This window comes from Notolepis coatsorum, assembly GCF_963971535.1.
Source record: "Notolepis coatsorum genome assembly, chromosome: 12".
In the NCBI taxonomy this organism is placed as follows: domain Eukaryota; kingdom Metazoa; phylum Chordata; class Actinopteri; order Aulopiformes; family Paralepididae; genus Notolepis; species Notolepis coatsorum.
The window spans coordinates 22,015,206-22,037,740 of NC_140176.1; the positions used below are offsets into that span (position 1 = coordinate 22,015,206).

The following is a 22,535-nucleotide window of genomic DNA, read 5'->3' on the forward strand; positions in this document are numbered from 1 at the left end:
CAGAGACTCCATAGTGCTGGGCAGCAGAGACTCCATAGTGCTGGGTAGTGATGACTCCATAGTGCTGGGTACCGGTGACTCCATAGTGCTGGGTAGTGATGACTCCATAGTGCTGGGTAGTGATGACTCCATAGTGCTGGGTAGTGATGACTCCATAGTGCTGGGTAGTGATGACTCCATAGTGCTGGGTAGTGATGACTCCATAGTGCTGGGTAGTGGGGGAAATGACAAACTGACAACACCTGGGTAACTTACAAATGGGGAACAGCTGGTAGAGACACAAGAGGGAGAGACACAGGGTAGAATCAAAGGGTGAACGTCCCAACCGTGATGCCAGCTCTATATTACGGTATAATGAATCCTTGAAACAAAGAAGCGTACAAGTCAAATTGAAGATGTCGTACAGCCTGAACAACGCTTTCAAACCTTATTATCTAAAGAGTGTCGTGCGCAACCATAGGAAACATTCACCTAGTGATTTGGACAGATGTTGAAACCGCAGGTGAGCAGGTGGGAGACTGAAGGTGCCTTCAGTTCTGAACCGTCAAATGTGCTCTGATCCCCAAGGAATTATCATGGGTGCTTTTCTCACACGGTCCCCCTCTCTCCTGTCTGTTTCACTACACATTTTGACAGGTTCACAGGCTCATATAAGCAAGAGTGAGATGGCCCTAGATCTGGTTAATAGCGAGCCCCTAAGACTCTTTAACACGCCCGCCCCTCTCTTAGCTACGGATGACTCCCCGTTCAAGGATTTAATCAGACAGTAGTAACAGTGTTGATGGTATACATGGTCCAAACCATAGTAACACACTGTATCAGAGCCTGTGCAGTGTTTATTATGAAGAGTCAGATAGTCCTAACAGTTCTCAAATTCACCAGCTGTTAGCTCTCCTGCAATTGGCAGCAGTCCGTGCCCACAGTTGTGGAGGCTGGAGCCTGATGGCTAGGTGGTCTCTCTCTCTCTTTCCTTCTATATTTTCTCTCTTTCTCTTGTTCTAGGTGTGTGTGTGTGCATCAGAAACTAATTATAGATAGGATACCTCTCTCTCTCTCTCTCTCTCTCTCTCTCTCTCTCTCTTTCTCTCTCTCTCTCTCTATTTTGATGCGAGGAGATGTGTCGGCATAATACAAGTAATGATGGAGATCTGGTCCGCCGGTATTAAACACACAGACTGTGTAAACATGACTTCATGATTTCTATCAGGAGAGACTGAATGAAACATTTTGAATGGTATGAATTGGAATGACTGTAAAGTGCATCGACAATGGAGGCCTTTCACTGAATGTTTAGAATGTATCCTCCATGCTGGGAGACACAACGGCTGCTATGTGTTGATGTGACGGATCGTACTGGTCTGCGTTGTGTTGTTGTTAAATGCTTATGTCCCGAGGGGGAGTCGAACAGGGGAGCTCCCGCGCCGCGGGCGACGACATAGGCCGATGCACTAAGAAGTGAATCCGCCCCTATGTAACGTACCTATGCGTCTATTAACCCTGTTATGAGGAAGTGCGTTTAACTTACCAGCCCGTAATGCCACAGTCACTTGTCAACACCCCTGTTTCTGTGACTGTGGATATACTCACGGGCTTCCCCGTTAGCCGTTACACATGTACATGAAAAATTCAATAAGAAATAAAGAAATATACTTTTGCCATAGGGGTCCCATGAAGGCAACATACAGTAGGCTTCCTTCCAACGCCCTTGAAAAAGATGAAGAACAATTGTGAAACGTGACAGAAACTCAGATTAGTCAGTGCCATTCAGGATTACAGAAGGATCAGACTTTTGGCAATGATTCTTTTTGGCCGATGTGAGTTCCTGTGCCTCCCTTCCTATCTTGCAGATGATTCAGCACTCGCGCACTCGGTAGTGATGTATAGGTGTGTGTGTGTGTGTGTGTGTGTGTGTGTGTGTGTGTGTGTGTGTGTGTGTGTGTGTGTGTGTGTGTGTGTGTGTGTGTGTGTGTGTGTGTGTGTGTGTGTGTGTGTGTGTGTGTGTGTGTGTGTGTGTGTGTGTGTGTGTGTGTGTGTGTGTGTGTGTGTGTGTGTGTGTGTGTGTGTGTGTGTGGCAGGCGTTGTGCGCACCTATGCATCACTACCTTTATAAGCTTCTCTCTCTATCTTTCTTTCGGTCCCACTCACTCTTTCTCTCAGTCTCTCTCTCTCTCTCCCTCTCTCTTTCTATCTATCTTTATCTCTGTATATAACCACATAAACAGTCAGCTGCCTCCGTTTTGTGGGGCATCTACTTTCTCTTTGAAATATTTTACAAATGGACTCCAGATTTCCCCAAACATATCTGAGGATCCCCGCACTGTGAGTCTCAACTTCTCAAGCTTAAGATTCTGCATCACCTCTCTCGGTGGATGAAGAGACATTGTGTTATTTGGAGTTTAGTCCCAGAGAGATGCTCATTACTGTCCCCTCCTGTGCCAAAACACAGCTATCATAGGATCTGGCTGAATTTCCATTTCAAAGACATCTGACTGTGTTTTGAATAGCGAACTCCGGTGGACACTGCCAGAACGAGCGTGCTAGAGAATCGAAAGTCTGCATCTGTCACATGTGGGATTTACATTTGGGAACATTTTAGAGAGTTTGGTTTTTGAAGAATTCAGGCGATGCAGAACCTTAAACTGAACAAGGCCACGTCGAGCTCAAATTGAGACCATATGCACCCCTTCTAAGGCCTCTTCACACCAGGGCTGGCATCTAAAATGCACTTAACATATTTTTTTAAAGAAATGTATAAAGTGGGATTATGGATGGGATTAACAATGTTATAGCCCTTCAATACAAACAGGAACTGCTCCTGAATCCTTAATGACAGTCTTTGTCCTTTAGGACACAAGTGCATCTTGTTTCTTCAACAGAAACACATGACATGGGGATACAGTTTGAGCATTATCCCTCAGGAAAACTATCAATGTTCACAATGGCTCGTGTTCTTCATTTAACCCTTTCACTACCACACCGTCTGTAGTGTGGTAGTCAAAGGGTTAACCATTTGTCACGTGGTAGTGAAAGGGTTAACCTTCTGTATTGTCGCAGTGAGAGGGTTAACCATTTGGTAGTGTGGTAGTGAAAGGGTTAAATCACAGGGCACTGCTAGCCACAAGCTAGCTAGTTAGTTTGAGGCTTGCTGAAGTGGGATTATCCATTAGCCTCATTGAGGAATACTAACAATAATATATATATATATATATATATATATATATATATATATATATATATATATATATATATATATATATATATATTATTGTTAGTATTCCTCAATGAGGCTAATATATATATATATATATATATATATATATATACATACTGTATATAAAGAGAGAACCTCTTAAACTAGACACTCAGGTCACCACAATATGTAGTTGTTTTTAAATTGTTACCTAAATGAGGGGAGACTGTCAAAAAGAAAGGGGTTGGTCGGTCGAGGTTATATACTAAGAGAGGGTACAAGTCAAAAGGTTAAGTGACAAGCTAAGCTTTGTCTTTGCTTTGTGTTTGCTTTTTTCGTAGTAGGTTAATTGGGGATCACTAATTGAACTGTCCAGTTGGAGGAAAGGGCCATGTTGGACAGTTTCAACCTGACAACATAAACATTCTAAATGGATCTCCAGTCAGTTGCTGATATTAGTAGACACTGCAACAGGAAACACACTGCATTCTAAGCTGTTCGCTAGCAATGCCACTGAAACCGCCTATGATGTCACAACCCTTGCTCTCAAGCTGAACGTTTTTTCCCTAACACCCACACCCACACACACACGCATACACACACACACACACACACACACACACACACACACACACACACACACACACACACACACACACACACACACACACACACACACACACGCATACACACACACATGCATACACACACACACGCACACGCACACACACACACCCTAACTTATGCTGTTTGCAGAGTAATTCATTCATTCATACGTTTATTACAAATACATGTTTATTTTTCACAGCATCTATTTGGATGAGAACAAATGTTTGAATGACTAAATGATAGTTTAGGCTGGATTTGTGTCCGATTTGTGTCCATGCATGCATGCAAACACACACACACACACACACACACACACACACACACACACACACACACACACACACACACACACACACACACACACACACACACACACACACACACACACACACACACACACACACACACACACACACACACACACACACACACACACACACAAACACACAAACACAATATCCATTCTGCAAATACATTTAGAATACAATTGTATAAATAATAATAATATTGTACAATATAATATGATCAGTTTATATTTTCCTATAAGGTAACGGTTATACCGTGTGTTGTCAGACACTGAGGTGCATCCTGCGGACACGGTCGGTTCTGCCCTGATGGTTTCTGACAATGAACACATACTGAAATAAGATCTGATCACAAGCGGGCGGCTCTAAGTACCTCTGTTCACACCAGGCACCACTTGAGATCAAATCTCGCTTCCCCGCTCAATATGCAAATAAACACTTCAGGCATACGCTTACCTTACTGAAGATGCATGTGAATTAGATAATATAATAGAGTACATGCAGTGTTTCCATTACAATAAATTTTTTTTTACTGTGAAATCCCTTTTTATATCGAGACTACACAACAAAATGCTAAATCACAAATAACCTTTTAAGCATTTGTGTGTCAACAGAATATGACAATAATGCTGTCCAAACCACCACCGAATGTGGTCTGAGCGAAGGGATCTCAATGTGTCCTCAATGTGTCTTGGGTGCGTCCACACTTGTACTTAGACCTGTCCACTTGTGATCGGATCCCTCACTTAAAAATGGAGTTCCTTTAAGAAAACAAATCTAACTAAAAGGACATACATCAGACTGGCGATCACACTGAACTTTGATCACCACGCCTCTATTTTGGTCGCTTTGAGGGGAAAACAACTCAGGAATAAACAGGGATTAGATGGTGTTGGTTCATAAACTACAACTTTAGGACAAAACATATACATGTAAATTACACTGAAGACCATTGTTGCCCAGAAATAATCATTACTTGTTAGTTTTAATTCACTTAAGGGGTTTTACAAGTGTGATATTAAATGTCCAGGTAGGGAAATAAGGAAAACATCCTGCAGCTGACTGGGGAATTAGCTGTGTCTGAAAGCTTTTCACAATGGTGGCCAAACAAACAATGTAAGTGTTCTGCCAACAGTTTTTATACAAGCCAAATACAATGATGTTCAATAGGAACAGTGTTTGTGTCTCCACCAAAAGCAGGTGAGGTGGTGAAAAAAGCCAGATTTGCCGGTCTGATGTATTAACAATAATTGTTCACTATTTTGACAAAACTACTACCAACATCTTTTTTAACTACATAGAGACCATTGTGAAATCCATGCTGCCTGGCTATAAACTGACATTTCTCCCCTCGATTAAAAAGTAAACATCATGTCGCAGAGACCGGGTTAAATTCCTGGCAGTGGCTTTGTCAGTCGACCCTATACGAACAGTGTTCACGGGTGGGAAGCCGGTGGGGTATGAGTCCTGGTCGTTGCAATAGCGACTCCTACTGGAGATCAGGCGCCTGTTCAACAGGGAGGGGTTCTGGGGGAGATGGCATGAATCTCTGTGCACGTTACGCTCTCCCAGTGAAACTCCTCGCTATCAGGTGAAAAGAAGTGGCTGGCAACCTGTATCGTAGGAGGTGGTAGTCTACACCCTCCCCAGACCCACAGTAGGGCAGCATAATGACCAGGGGGGGATTGGAATAATACAATTCCTAAATTCGAGAGTGGGAGAAAAAGTTGCCTCCAACATTGACATCCACACATTCTGTTAATTTGTTATCCATAATTAATCCACCATTAATACCAATCCACCACAAAACTGGGGCCAGCTAACCGGTGCTATTAAGGAAGAAACGTAAAAAAAGGAGTATTTCTCAGTATTTCTGAGAAGTTCAAAGGATACATACAGTACAGTACATGATGCAAGACGTCTTGAGAGTTCTTTGAAAATCGACAAGGTGGGCTGTAAGATCAAGAGAGCCTTGAAGAAAAACAACGAAAGCTTTAAATTTTTCAGACACTTGCAGTTATTTATTTTTCATTTTTCATCTATTTTTAATTGGACATGTCAGGGAATGTTTGAATTATAGATTACTGCTTCAGTTAGATTTGTTCCCACACACACACACACACACACACACACACACACACACACACACACACACACACACACACACACACACACACACACACACACGTACACTCGTGCACAGTGCACACACACACACACACACACACACACACACACATTATGCAATTCTATTTGAAATATAATCCAACCACTAATTGTTGATATTTATATACATAAATATAATGTATGATATTTTTAATAGACGGTTTCACTGCAGTTTGGACCCAAATGTATTTCCTGACAACATTATCTAACATTGTATTACATTACCACCATTGACTACTGTAAAGTGCTCGTTGTCTTGTCAATGTAACATAATATGAAACGGTAACCAAAGTAACAAAAAGATGTTTAATTATATTTACCATGGTTTTAAATGTGAAGGGATAACATAAAAATGATAGCAAATAATTTACAGGACTGTACAAATGGATACACCTGAGAGGGAAACGACAAAGAACTACAAGACCAAGACAGGGGACTACAACCAGACATCACACATCACACTGGGGAACACCTGATCAGGATACAAACACACCCACACGTAACACATTGTAAAAGGAAATAAATGATTGTATTGTAATAACAAAGACTCAGAGAGCTGTCATCTACCATTCCACTTTGAGAGAAAGCTGTAGACTCAGAGGAAGATGTAGAGGGCTGATGGTGCAACATCCTGATACCAAATGATCCCCAATCTCTGCGGTTGTGCCCTTGAGCACATACATTTTGTACATTCAGATACACCACAAAGAGCAACATGTTACAAATGATTGTCTTGCTTTTACCTGCATCATAGCATGAAGATATGTTAGTGTGAGACCATTACTAAATCAAGTGAACTTGTACCTTTAATAATCCCCTTGGAGAAAGTCATAATGTGCATTTGACCCATCCTACCTATTTAAGAGCAGTGGGCAGCTACACCTAGTGGGCCTGGGCGGAGCTATTTGCTTTGTCTAATTGCACTATGTTTGTTTTGTTTAGGTGTGTTATTTATAGCTTTTTAAGGTGTTTTGTCAGTGTATGGTGTTGAGTGTGAATGTATATGTGTGTTGTCACCATGTAAGTTATTGGACCGCTGCAGGAAGAATAGCTGCTGCTACAGTATGCAAAAGATAATGGGCATCTTAATAAAAACAAACAAACAAACAAACCTAGTCTGGCGCCCCAGGGACCAACTCCAGTTGTAATGCCAGTACCTTTGTCTAGGGGCAATGGCAGGATTTACCTAAATGGTAAATGATGCATAACGCATTTATATAGCGCTTTTATCCAAAAGCGCTTTACAATGTTTGTACCTCACATTTTATTTTTACCCATTCACTCACACATTCCAACACCGATGGCAGCGGCAACCATGCATGGTGCCAACCTGCACATCGGGAGCAATTAGTGTGTCTTGCTCAAGGACACTTCGACACGCTGCCTCGGAGGAGCGGGAATCAAACCGGGAACCTTCCGACTACCAGACGACCACTCTACCGCCTGAGCCACTGTCGCCCCAATATACCTACAGTAGCATGCATGTCCACGTAAACATGGGGGAGAAAATGCAAACTCCACACAGAAAGGCCCCCTGCTGGTCAGACCCCTGCTGGGGGTTTGAACACAGGACCTTCTTGCTGTGAGGAAACAGTGCTAACCGGTGCCTCGCCGTGCCGCCCTATTCATTATCTATAGGCTACAGAGCATTCATAGTAGTCTATTTCATATTCATCGTTGAGATATGTTTAATCCACCATCACGCCTGGGCAATTTCCCGCTCAAAGTGTTCCACTCCAGTAAACACCATCTGTGCCGCCTAAAGCAAAGCTGACTCTGTTCACGTCTTTCCATTGACTTTATATGCATTTTTGCCATCTCTAAATCTCGATTTGTGTTGTATTTTAATGTGATTCAGCAGCTACTTTGAGGCAATGTACAGTATTGTCCCTGTGGCCTGTACCCATTTCAACACAAGAAGATATTCCAAGATATATTATCTCAAACAGGGAGGAGAACCTGCAGACAATTGTCTCGATGATGATGTGGAATTGGTTATATCAGCAGTACTGGAGAGCTCTGAAGACTCTTTCACCTCGGCAGCAGAACAAGAAGCATTAATTAAACCCTTGCACTGAAGAACCATTAAAACAAAGTTCCATATAAAAAGGTCCTTATAAACTGAGGTCCCGATTTTGTCGGAGGGTGTCTGTCTATCTCCGAAGTTCCTCGCAAAATTCCCAATCAGGCCATCTAATGAGATCCTTCCTGTTAATTCACTGGTATCAATCCTTGTCTCACCTGAGCCTTTCAGCCAGTGTGTGTGTATGTGTGTGCATGTGTGTGTGTGCATGTGTGCATGTGTGTGTGTGTGTGTGTGTGTGTGTGTGTGTGTGTGTGTGTGTGTGTGTGTGTGTGTGTGTGTGTGTGTGCATGTGCATGTGCATGTGCGTGTGCGTGTGTGTGTGTGTGTGTGTGTGCCTGGTGCCAGTGTATGGCAACCATTGAGCCAGAGTAGCCCAAGAGCTAAACAATATGGCTATTGCACGCATTGTGACATCAATAGAACAGGACGTCACACACCGACTCAGTCACTACCTCACCCTACTGCCCCCCGGGCACAGCTACAGAACACTGAGGTACAGAACACTGAGGTGCAGAACACTGAGGTACAGAACACTGAGGTGCAGAACACTGGGGTACAGAACACTGAGGTGCAGAACACTGGGGTACAGAACACTGAGGTACAGAACACTGAGGTACAGAACACTGAGGTGCAGAACACTGAGAACACTGAGGTACAGAACACTGAGGTACAGAACACTGAGGTACAGAACACTGGGGTACAGAACACTGGGGTACAGAACACTGAGCTACAGAACACTGAGGTACAGAACACTTGGCTACAGAACACTGGGGTACAGAACACTGGGGTACAGAACACTGAGGTACAGAACACTGGGGTACAGAACACTGGGGTACAGAACACTGGGGTACAGAACACTGGGGTACAGAACACTGGGCTACAGAACACTGGGGTACAGAACACTGAGGTACAGAACACTGAGGTACAGAACACTGAGGTGCAGAACACTGGGGTACAGAACACTGGGGTACAGAACACTGGGCTACAGAACACTGGGGTACAGAACACTGAGCTACAGAACACTGGGGTACAGAACACTGGGCTACAGAACACTGGGGTACAGAGTACAGAACACTGGGGTACAGAACACTGGGGTGCAGAACACTGGGGTACAGAACACTGGGGTACAGAACACTGGGCTACAGAACACTGGGGTACAGAACACTGGGGTACAGAACACTGGGGTACAGAACACTGGGCTACAGAACACTGGGGTACAGAACACTGGGCTACAGAACACTGGGGTACAGAACACTGGGGTACAGAACACTGGGGTACAGAACACTGAGGTACAGAACACTGGGGTACAGAACACTGGGGTACAGAACACTGGGGTACAGAACACTGGGGTACAGAACACTGGGGTACAGAACACTGGGGTACAGAACACTGAGAACACTGAGGTACAGAACACTGAGGTACAGAACACTGAGAACACTGGGGTACAGAACACTGGGCTACAGAACACTGGGGTACAGAACACTGGGGTACAGAACACTGAGCTACAGAACACTGGGGTACAGAACACTGAGAACACTGGGGTACAGAACACTGGGGTACAGAACACTGGGGTACAGAACACTGAGCTACAGAACACTGAGGTACAGAACACTGGGCTACAGAACACTGGGGTACAGAACACTGAGCTACAGAACACTGGGGTACAGAACACTGGGGTACAGAACACTGAGGTACAGAACACTGGGGTACAGAACACTGAGGTACAGAACACTGAGGTACAGAACACTGAGCTACAGAACACTGAGCTACAGAACACTGAGGTACAGAACACTGGGGTGCAGAACACTGAGGTACAGAACACTGGGGTACAGAACACTGGGGTACAGAACACTGGGGTGCAGAACACTGAGGTACAGAACACTGGGGTACAGAACACTGGGGTACAGAACACTGGGGTGCAGAACACTGAGGTACAGAACACTGGGGTACAGAACACTGGGGTACAGAACACTGAGGTGCAGAACACTGGGGTACAGAGTACAGAACACTGGGGTACAGAACACTGGGGTACAGAACACTGGGGTACAGAACACTGGGGTACAGAACACTGGGGTACAGAACACTGAGGTACAAAACACTGGGGTACAGAACACTGAGGTACAGAACACTGGGGTACAGAACACTGGGGTGCAGAACACTGAGGTACAGAACACTGGGGTGCAGAACACTGGGGTACAGAACACTGGGGTACAGAACACTGAGGTACAGAACACTGGGGTACAGAACACTGGGGTACAGAACACTGGGGTACAGAACACTGGGGTACAGAACACTGGGGTACAGAACACTGGGGTGCAGAAGCGCTCACTTTGGGAAAAGCCAGACATAGTCACCTTGAACAAAAGGCCTTGCTGAACAGGCCTGAGTGTATACTGCTGTCTGTCATTGTATGTTGTTACTGTGTGCTGTTGTACCGTATCTACTGTTTGATAGTGCTGTATAATAATAATAATAATAATAATAATAATAATAATAATAATAATAATAATAATAATAATAATAATAATAATAATAATAATAATAATAATAATTACTTGAATTTATATAACGCCTTTCACCTTCGCCTTTAGGACCCCAGGAAAAATTGTCCTTCACCCATGGGAGTAGACTAATGAGGATCCATAAATAAACAAATAAACATACCCAAGGCGCTTTACAATAAAAGGAGGGGAGAGAGGATAACGGTTACCTAAACTAAGAAACAAATGACAAAAACAGAACAGAGCAAACAGAACAGAACAACAACAGAACAAAACAAAATATAACAAACAGAATGAATATGATGCTAAGGAGCATCAGAGACCATATGCCTGCATGGGTGAAGAGGTGGGTTTTTAAATTGGACGAGAGAGTTAGCATTTCGGATGTTCATGGGGAGGGAGTTCCAAAGGGTGGGGTCAGTGACACTAAAAGCCCCGTCCCCGATGGTCTGCAACCTGGCTTGTGGTATGGTGAGTAAACCTGTGTCAGAGGAGTGGAGATTCCGGGAGGGGGTGTAGGTGTGGAGAAGGTCGGTATTGAGGGGCAGTGGTGTGTAGGGATTTATATGAGCAGGAGGATCTTGAAGGTGACACAAGATTTTACGGGAAGCCAGTGAAGGTGTATGAGGGTGGGGGTGATGTGCTGCCAGGGTTTGGTGCGGGTGAGAACCCTGGCGGCAGAGTTCTGAACGTACTGGGGCCTATCCAGGGCTTTGTGGGTCACCCCGGATATGACTCCATTACAATATTCCAAACGGGAGGTGATGTAGGCGTGGATGAGGGTCTCAGCCACAGAGTCTGTAAGTGAGGGCCGGAGTCTTGAAATGTTCTTGAGGTGAAAAAAGGCTGATTTAGTGACAGATTTGATATGGGGGATAAATGAGAGTGTGGAGTCCAGAATGACAACCTAGGTTGCGGACTTCTGAGGAGGGGAGAATGGAGCAGCCATCGATGGTGAGGACTAGATCCCCAACCTTCCTGAGCAAGTGCCTTGGAAGCCACAACCATGAGCTCTGTTTTGTTGCTGTTGAGTTTGAGAGAGTTTGATGACATCCAGGTTTTGAGGTTGTGCAGGCAGTTCAACAGGGACTGGGGAGGGAGCTGTGTGGAGGGTTTGGTGTAGACATAGAGCTGAGTGTCGTCAGCGTAGCAGTGGAAGTTGAGGCCATGTTGGCGGATGATCTGGCCAAGGTGAAGCATGTAAATTATGAAAAGGAGGGGGCCAAGGACAGAACCTTGAGGTACTCCTTGGTTGACTGGGGCAGGGGGGGATCTGGAGTTATTGATGGTGATGAACTGTTTCCTGTTTGAGAGATATGACTGGAGCCAGGAGAGAGCTGTGCCGGTGACGCTGAGGTAGTCAGACATGCGGTCCAGAAGGGTAGTGTGGCAGACCGTATCAAATGCAGCAGACAGGCCATGAAAAACACTATGTAGTACTGTTGTCTGATGAGTATGAGTATTATTGTCTCTCAGCGACGTTATTGTACGTTACTATGTTACTTACATTTGTACGCATCAGTTCTCAGACAATAACATCCTTTGTGTCCATGAAATCAGTCTTCCGTTCATTGTCGGTTCATCAGCTCCAGGCTGTACATTAGTACGGCATTAAGTCGTACAGATTATAGTTGCTTTCGGGGCTATCATTTCTCAGGCGTTTCTTATCTCCCAGCACAAACAAAGACAGGATAGTCATTTCTTGCCAGAAGAGATGCCGTTCACCGCGCATTAAACCTCGGAATGGAACGAAAAAGCACAATATTCAAAATCCAATCATCACGCTCAAGTCCGCCATTGCGCTTTTGTGTTCATTATAATCTAGTGGGCGTGGAATGAACTTTGGATGAGTGCCGCTGGCATTTCGCTGAAGGTCTTCCGTTTGTTTTAGCTCAATGAAATCTGACTTTTCGAGAAGCTGTTTGTGAAAGGGAACAATGTGAAGTGAAGGAGGGTTAATGGCGGCAACGAGAGCCTGAGATCGCAGCGGAGCTACACGTTTGAAAGGGCACAGGAAGGACGCGTGTCTCTGTGTGTTTGTTCGCTAATGAAACTGCAATTAATGCTGCTGTATTTTTAAAGGTTATGGCTTGTTTACAATGATCCACTCAGTTCTCAATGGAGCATATTCAACAGCTCAGTTGCTACAAGGACTGTGTGTGTATGTGTGTGTGTGTGTGTGTGTGTGTGTGTGTGTGTGTGTGTGTGTGTGTGTGTGTGTGTGTGTGTGTGTGTGTGTGTGTGTGTGTCTGAACACATCACAACCCGTGGAGCACATGTGTTACCTTCAGTCAAAACAAACACTCATTAATCATTTCCCCCAAAAATCTATTGAATCCTGGTCCAAATACAACGTTTTAACGCCATTCGTTTTACTTATTCACATTGTACTCACGACTCCAGACCTCTGTTTTCAAAAACCCTCTTTTTCCACTCTGTTCTTCCTTTTTCTGCCCTTTCTTCAAGTGCACTTGTCCTTTAGCCCCTGTTGAAAAAAGTTTAAAACTAAACTAGTCCGTGAGACTCGCAGCGCCAGACGACCTGATTTGCACAAAATGACAGTCTGAAAGATCTGAGCCGGAAGGGAGGGGGGGGGGGGGGGGGGGTCATGAAGTCGCCTGGACAGTAAAAGTCATTTTTGTGGTCTTTCTTCCTCCATGAAGAAGAGCTTAGTTCTGCTCCACTGAACACTATTTGAGTGTAATCTCTCTCTGTCCCTCCCCTACTACACACACACACTCGCACACACACACACACACAGGTCTGTCTCTCTCTCTCTCTCTCTCACACACACACTTTCACTTTTCTCAACACTGTTTGGTGTGTGTGTGTGTGTGTGTGTGTGAGAGAGAGAGATAGACTAGAGAGGCAGACAGATCAGTGGTGTGTGGTGTGTGTGGCGTCACTGGCGTGTGTGTGTGTGTGCGTGCGTGCGTGCGTATGTGTGTGTAAGAAACTTGACTCTTATTATGAGCCAGTCAGACAGTACAGTCTCATCCATAATGAATAAGCGTTTCCCGAAATCCAACAAATATCTGGAAAACACTCAAATGTCCCGGTTTTCAACGTTTACTACCAAAATGTCCCCCTTTCACCACAATTAAAATAATAATTACAATATTATACGCATTATTACCTAGCTCAATGTAGAAACATAAACAATGCGCCACACATCTGAATTCAATACTGATTTGTCTGTATGTGTGTCAATTAATGCTGTTGCTAGCCTATGACGTTTGTGGCTCTTTCAGTATTACAGTCAGCTGGATTATAGGCCACAAATAGATTTGTATTTGTATTTGATTTAGTTGAGAAACAAAACTTCTGAAGAATAGACTAAGTTAAAGTTATTTGTATGTTATAGCCTATAAAGTCATTTATAAGCCACAAAGAGATTTTCAAAAAATATAAATAAAAAAGCTCCAGTACACCTGGCTGAGTTAGAAAGCTACAGATTAGACTAGCTCCAGTTCACCTGGCTGAGTTAGAAAGCTACAGATTAGACTAGCTCCAGTTCACCTGGCTGAGTCAGAAAGCTACAGATTAGACTAGCTCCAGTTCACCTGGCTGAGTCAGAAAGCTACAGATTAGACTAGCTCCAGTTCACCTGGCTGAGTTAGAAAGCTACAGATTAGCACCAGACTAGCTCCAGTTCACCTGGCTGAGTTAGAAAGCTACAGATTAGCACCAGACTAGCTCCAGTTCACCTGGCTGAGTCAGAAAGCTACAGATTAGACTAGCTCCAGTTCACCTGGCTGAGTCAGAAAGCTACAGATTAGACTAGCTCCAGTTCACCTGGCTGAGTTAGAAAGCTACAGATTAGCACCAGACTAGCTCCAGTTCACCTGGCTGAGTCAGAAAGCTACAGATTAGACTAGCTCCAGTTCACCTGGCTGAGTCAGAAAGCTACAGATTAGACTAGCTCCAGTTCACCTGGCTGAGTTAGAAAGCTACAGATTAGCACCAGACTAGCTCCAGTTCACCTGGCTGAGTTAGAAAGCTACAGATTAGCACCAGACTAGCTCCAGTTCACCTGGCTGAGTCAGAAAGCTACAGATTAGCACCAGACTAGCTCCAGTTCACCTGGCTGAGTTAGAAAGCTACAGATTAGCACCAGACTAGCTCCAGTTCACCTGGCTGAGTTAGAAAGCTACAGATTAGCACCAGACTAGCTCCAGTTCACCTGGCTGAGTCAGAAAGCTACAGATTAGACTAACTCCAGTTCACCTGGCTGAGTCAGAAAGTTACAGATTAGACTAGCTCCAGTACACCTGGCTGAGTTAGAAAGCTACAGATTAGCACCAGACTAGCTCCAGTACACCTGGCTGAGTTAGAAAGCTACAGATTAGCACCAGACTAGCTCCAGTTCACCTGGCTGAGTCAGAAAGCTTGGAAGCACAGCATCCTTTGATGCTGCTCGTCAGTTTGGCCAATTCAAGGTGGATGCATTCAGCACAGTGTCATATATATTATTAATACAATTTCTTTTTTGTATTATTAGCGGTACTATCATTATCTCTAGGATTATAATGGGTCTGTCTGGGATGAGTGTGTTAGCTGAATGCAAATGAGGGAAGAGACTGAGAGTCAACCACAGGTTGGAATTGGCCTGTCTGCCTAGATCTTTTAGTTCTTTTAAAAACGTGATACCTTCTTCTTTCATAATGAATTGCTTTCATGAAAGTAAAACTCATGCCTGACTATTAGTTTAATGTGGAGAATGTAATTATCTGAACTTTACTGGGCAATAAATACGAGGTAGCAATGAGTGTGTTGATATGTCTACATTAATATTCTAGCCAGCTCCCGGGTAGATTAATAATATGCATCTTCACATTCCAATTGCCAGTATTTCCATCTAGCTGTACGTGAGTAAACTGAATATTATGTATTACCATGGAAATGGAACTTACAACAGTAAACTAAATAATGATTTATTTTAAATGGTACACACCACATATCACAGTGATCATACCTGGGTATCTGGTGTGGTCAGAATATGAGCTATTTTAAAGATCCCTGCCAGATGTCCGCGGAATGTTCTATATTGAATAACGATTTTGTATATAGATATGGCTTTTCCACCTAATTGTACAGTAATTGTACACTGTTCTTAGTGTACGTACTACCATGGAGAAGACATTGCATTTCCATATGTGGAGTGAAACTGTGGAACAGTCTGAATATTGTGCTAAAGCAATGTCCAAACATAAGACAATTCAAACTGAGTTATAAAGACATAATTTTCACGAGGTACAGGGATGAGGAAGGGATTTGACATTCACGGGTGTTTACATCTTTCTTTTCTTTTCTTCATGTTTTACATATATAATAATAATAATATATATATATATATATTTAATGTTTTGCATATATTTGTATATACTTGTTTTGTAAGGTTTTAAATTAGTAAGAAATTACATACTTTTTTTGTAGTGGAAAAGGGGTAGGATTAAATAAGTGTATACTTCTTCCTACTCCTTTTCAAACATGTAAACTGAGAAAATGGCTTAGCAGCATCTCTTCACCTTTACCCTCATTGAGAATGCACGGAATCTATGAATTGGCAACAAGCACCCGTTGATATTTACTGGGAATTCTAAATCGGCAGCTTACATTCTTTCAAGAAGGTCAATACCTACTCTGCTTTCTGTGTATACTGAAGTTAAAGGTGTTACCACATTAGACCATGAGAGGTTCGACCTATTAGTGATCACAAATGCAACTGGGATTTCAGGGAAGCAGAGAAGCCATTGGAAGGGAAAGAATATGAAAAAGACACTCTGGTCTAGTGTCAGAGGTATGCCTCGTCTAAAATTCATTATAATTAGGGCTGGGACTTTATCGCATTCATTTCAATGAATTAACTACAGAAAGAATTAAAAGTTTAAAAAAATTTATGCATTTAATCGCATGATGATTTTTCTTTATTGTGTAAGAATGTTACCTTTCAAAGGAGACCAGACTCATGCATGTGCTATAAGTATAAAGTATAATAAATCACAAATAACTTTTTTTCTTAGTCTGGTTTGTTCATAAAAAAAATTTAAATAAGAGAAATCAAGAGTTTATTTTTTTCAATGGTCAACTGTTCTGGAATGTACTTGAAAGTACTGCGTTTTACTTTTACCTCGAAAGTGCTTGAGTTTACAAAAGGTCCTTTGCGCTATATATATATATATATATTATTCCTAAAATTGCTGCACTTTGTTAAAAATTGCATTGATCTGTGGGTCTGTGTAGTAGCTAATACAGGATTTTGCTGCTTAAACGTATGTATAATGTATATTCATTGATTCACTCGTATACCAAAGTTAATTTGAATTGAAAATGTTTGCTTTTTGCATCAAATATTGATATGCGATTAAAATGTGATTAATTTCGATTAATATAAAGTCTCGAATTAATCCGATATTTTTTTTTATTATAATACAAAAAAAGTGGAGTGGAGGGGATCTTTAAGAGCCACTGTAGGTCACTGTAAACGGAATATGGCATTCACAGTACATGCACTAACTCAAAAACAGAAAACATATCATATCGGATGATTAATGTGCACTCCCACGCAGAGCGCCTGTGTCTGTCCGTCACACAGCCTGACGCTTGGCGGTGAGACGTCGTTCAGCTCTCTGCGTAGGAGTATGCGTGGTGCCCGCGGTGGAGACGTGCCGACAGCGACATTCTGCCGAACGCCGTTTGAAGTTAATTTTATTTCACATGGGATTGTTCGCCTAACACATTACGTCTGCCGTGATATTCTGGGTTGTTTTGAAGCTTTTATAGGTTCCCTGCTGGGATTCTGTAGTGTAGAACACGCTCACTCCACTTTGACGGTAATTACCTTTTCATCATCAATACGTTACTTCTATAGGGGCGACAGTGGCTCGGGAGGTAGAGAAGTCATCTGGTAATCCAGAGGTTCCCGGTTCGATTCCCGCTCCTCCCGGGCAGCGTGACGATGTGTCCTTGAGCAAGACACTTAACCCTTAAGTGCTCCCGATGGGCAGGTCGGCACCTTGCACGGTTCCCTCCGCCGTTGGTGTGTGAATGTGTGAGTGAATGGGTAAAAATGTGAGGAAGAAATTGTAAAGCGCTTTGGATAAAAGCACTACATGTATATAAAAAAGTGTGTGTATAGCCTGCTTTCGCCTCTGATTTGTAAATTTGCGTTTTGCATGTGGGCTTGTATCTTTTTGATCATTCTTGTTGTACGGCATCATCGCTCTATAAATAAATGAGGTGTATTATTAGCGGCGCTATCGTTATCTCTAGGACTATAGGTCTGTCTGGGGAGGTGCACCGGTGTCTGTTAGCTGAATACAAATGAAGCGCCGTTGAGGCTGGAATTGGCCCATCTGTGTAGGAGGATTTTAATTTCCTCTTTAAAGCATGATGCCTCCTTCAAGTTTCAAGTTTCAAGTTTCTTTAATAGTTGTCATACAGAAGTACAGAATACTTTTATACAAAATGCTTCTTACTGTTACGCTCCAGAGACTGTGCAAGACAAGATAAGTATGAAATAAAATAACATAGTATAGCATGTAAATTAGAAGTAAAAAAAAAAGTCACAGTGTTCAGTATAGACATATGTACAATGACTTCATATGTACAAGGACTTCATGTCCTCGTGAAAAAGTTGGTTTGACGGTCATTTAATCTCTACCGATTTAAAATAATGTATCATGATACTGCCTCCGGTAAAAATTACATATCACCACAGTGCCACTTTTGCACTTAAATAATACCACAGTATAATAAAACCATACTTTGGTTTACATACTGATGGTAATATCGTGGTATTTCCATAATTTCTTCGGTCACTACCATCGTATACCATCACTACAATTATGCTTTTTTGGGGGGGAGAAACCATGATAGGCTACTTTTACGTAGAGGTAACTTTTGCTCACATGAAAGTAAAACTCTCGACTGAATATTAATGTTGTGTGTGTGTGTGTGTGTGTGTGTGTGTGTGTGTGTGTGTGTGTGTGTGTGTGTGTGTGTGTGTGTGTGTGTGTGTGTGTGTGTGTGGTTGTCAGATGCCGCTCCTACGAGGACTGCTGTGGGACGCGTTGCTGTGTGAGGGCCCTGTCCATCCAGCGACTGTGGTACTTCTGGTAGGTATCCTCTCACACATTCACATCATTATGACGGCATTATGGCAGAAATGGACTTTTCCTTTCCTGGATTTTACGTTTTGTTAACGTTTCAAGTTTATAAAAGCCAAATTGCTAACCCTAAATGACCCGGATGTTGTAGAGAATGCACTAACGCTGGTGACGTCGGGTGACCGGATCTGCAATGCTAAGATAGTTTTGGCTAGCGATTTTACCTTTTTTTAAACTGCCTCTTAAAATTCTAAATCCCCTGCCTTATCAGAGAGAGAAGTGTATTAGAAGGCTTTGTTCACGGGGCCACAGATGTATGGAGCACAGACAAAGCCAGGAGCCATCTATTAAGAGAGCGAACTGTAGGGGAGACTGGGATAAATTGAGCATAGGGGTAAGTTGAGCCACCCCTGGTTTCTAGGAAACCGTAAAGAAAAGTGAGCATGTGACCAGGAATTTAGGAGGAAGACACCATTTCATGGAGTCTGTGAAGGTAAGAGCCACATGGCTAAAGTGGTTAGACGTCCAAAAAAGCTTTTTTCACTCATGAAAGTGAATTTAATCTATCATCAGTTTCATGAGGATTGTGTTTAGAGCAGTAGACCAACATAGATAATTAAGAAAATAGTTTTATACCTCAGTTTGGGTATCTATAAGCTGCAACATGAGGTAGCGAAAGTGCACCATTTTAGTCCACCAAATCCCCTGCCTTATCAGAGAGAGAAGTGTATATTAGAAGGCTTTGTTCACAAGGCCACAGCTGCATGGAGCACAGACGAAGCCAGGAGCCATCTATTAATAGTCCATTAATTATCCTCTAGCTGCAGCAACTACTGGAGACTTGGGAGCAGCATGAATATATGTCACCCGTGAGAGGACTATAGTCAGTCCCAACGACGCGGATCACAGTGTTGGGGAAATTGATCTAAACCTGGAGTTTAAAATGTCAATATGTTTCTAAGACACTAAACATGGCAAAATTGTTGGAGATTGGGAATCAATCAATCAGCAACAGCCTAGAACCTCCGAGATAATAAACTGTCTTGAACAATGTATGAAGGAAATAGAGACGTGCCTAATTCTTTATTTTATTTAGATTAGGCCTAGGGTACTTTGTCATTTGAATGTTCTTAATAGTCAATTAACCTAAGCTACTATTTGGTCAAAAGCCATATTGTGTGGGAGTGCAGGAATGATGAGACGGCAGACGGTGGTCAAGTTATTCCCTTTTACTTCCCAACATAAATTACATAAATAAAGTGCAGAGACGATCGACGTATACTGTGACAGCTGACATAATGTAAATAACAACAGCCCCTCCCTGTTTCCCAGAATGCACCCCTTATACCCTCTGAACCCAGGGATTTAAAGGAGCCCTCACTCCACTCCTCAAGTCCGGTGAATGGGTCTCATTCTCCAATATTCTCCAAAGACTTCTCTTAGGGCAACCATCTTGGAACTGACTGAGACAGAATCGACAACAAGTTCACTCTGATTCCCCAACGCGTGGGGAAGATGTCTTAAGTGGCTCAAACGATCACAGCTGGTATGCCGGCGATGAGGAATGTCACTATGAACGCGCGTTCCCGTCTAGGTCAGACACGCCTCCGAGAGCTCCTTATAAGCCAGGCTTAGTCGAGAGTTTAGACACACTGACACTATTTATATGCACACAGAAGATTTGGGAGGGAAAGGGTCTTTAGGGACCACAAGGATTTCTTGGATCATAATGATGACTGGCTAATATGATGATGACTGGATATGTATGCAGAGATACGCAAGAGCCATTCTCTTGACCACTGCTGGGTTCATGGCAGTAACCTGACATGTCGGTACAGTAGGTTTCCTTACACTGTGGGTGAACAGTTTAACATCAAAAGGCAATTTGCAGCAATGTCTGGTTTACCAAATGTAATTGGTGCAATTGTGGTTTATACTTCATACTTTATTGTGCCATGATTTGACATGTAAGGGAACATGTTGATGTGTGATATCTGTTCTAAATTAAATTAGATACACCTGGATAAGAGAGTGACTATGTTTCTGACCTGTTTCCTTATAATCGTTCAAGCCCTGCACGCATGGAAATACTGTCATTACTGTAATTAAAGCACATTTTTAAATGACTGTAATGACTGGCTGTTGGAGACAGCATGTCTACTTTGATGAGGATGTGGATTTGAGGTCATAACACTTTTCTGATTGATGTGTTGCAACACGGTCTCATGAGGAAATGTAATTAAGTATCAGCAAAAAGTCCAAAACAAATTAACTGGGAGTTGAACCAACAATTATGGCAGACATAGGCAAGTGCTGTCACCACTAAGATACAGTACTAATAAAAAATTTCTTATTTTTAAATTTTATTTAACCTTTATTTAACCAGGAAGTCCCATTGAGATACAAGATCTATTTTGCAAGGGAGACCTGGCCAAGATGACAGCAATAACATTTGCAATATATCAGACAGCAATAACATGTGCAGTACATCAGAACATAATAAAAGTGCATGTATACAATATACAATACATGTAGATGTGTTTACATGTAAACACAAAAACACAAAACAGAATAGTCTACATAATAGTAAAAGTGTATGACAGTAAAATACAGGGTAATACAGTAATTTTACAACAATGATTATGGTTAGAGTTTAGGTTAACATTCGCTAATGGTTATGGTCAAGATATAAAGTGGATGATGACATTGATTCAGAAGTTTACTACCACTATGGCTTCTAGGGTTCTACAGTGCGACCATTTCACTCGCATTTGCCCCTAAAAATAGGTTTATGCGAACCGGAAAAAAGAATTTAGGAGCACAGTGTGCGAGTAATAGCTTTGCGGAGTGGGCATGTCAACGCACAATTGTCATTGTCATAATAGACACAGAGCAGCGCGGACCTTCAATTTTAGAAGCTGCCGCTTTTCCACAGCATGGTACCTACTCGACTCGGCTCTACTCGCTTTTGGTACCTGGTACTTCGTTTGTTTTCCACTGCAGGTAGTACCCCCCATCAGTGTAGCTGGTCGTCTGTTATGATTCAAGGTAGGAATGTTGAGTCCAATAGTAGAAAGGAAGAAGGAGGTGGAGATGGTGTTGCTCTTCTCAAAATGTGTTCTTTTATTATCAGAAACACTAGAGCAAGATAATGGAACGAGAAAGCATAATGTAGCCAGGCTACAACTGAGAGACAATTTAGCATAGCAAAAACCGTACACAAGACGGAGAAATAGTTTAACAAAACCCGACCGATGTCCCACTTCGACTTCCGACTGCTCGCAGTACTTCTGTTGAAGATCCGACAACAGACAGGAGAACAAAGGATTACTATAAAGGCAAAATACCCAGCAAACCACACGCAGTAATTAGTGACAACAAATCACAGGTGACAATCAATCAGAGCTAATTGCAGGGAACAGGGTGAAGTACTCCAGAATGGCAGTAGGGTTTCCACTCCTGAGAGAGGATAGAAACCCCAAACGTTACAGTCGTCATAGTGTTGGCGCCGTGATGTCATCTTCAACGTGTGACACACACACACACACACACACACACACACACACACAC

General features: G+C 42.7%; 1 protein-coding gene across 1 annotated transcript in view; it reads left to right on the forward strand.

Annotated features, from left to right (window-relative positions):
- The window catches only part of LOC311238181 (WW domain binding protein VOPP1-like), a gene marked incomplete at its 5' end in the record, with an annotated part of 154,615 nt that overhangs the window by 105,311 nt on the left and 26,769 nt on the right, over nucleotides 1–22,535 (forward strand). Inside the window, one exon of the mRNA XM_084326196.1 lies at nucleotides 18,897–18,974. Coding sequence (XP_084182322.1) covers nucleotides 18,897–18,974 — 78 coding nt within the window. The remainder of the gene's footprint in view (nucleotides 1–18,896; nucleotides 18,975–22,535) is intronic.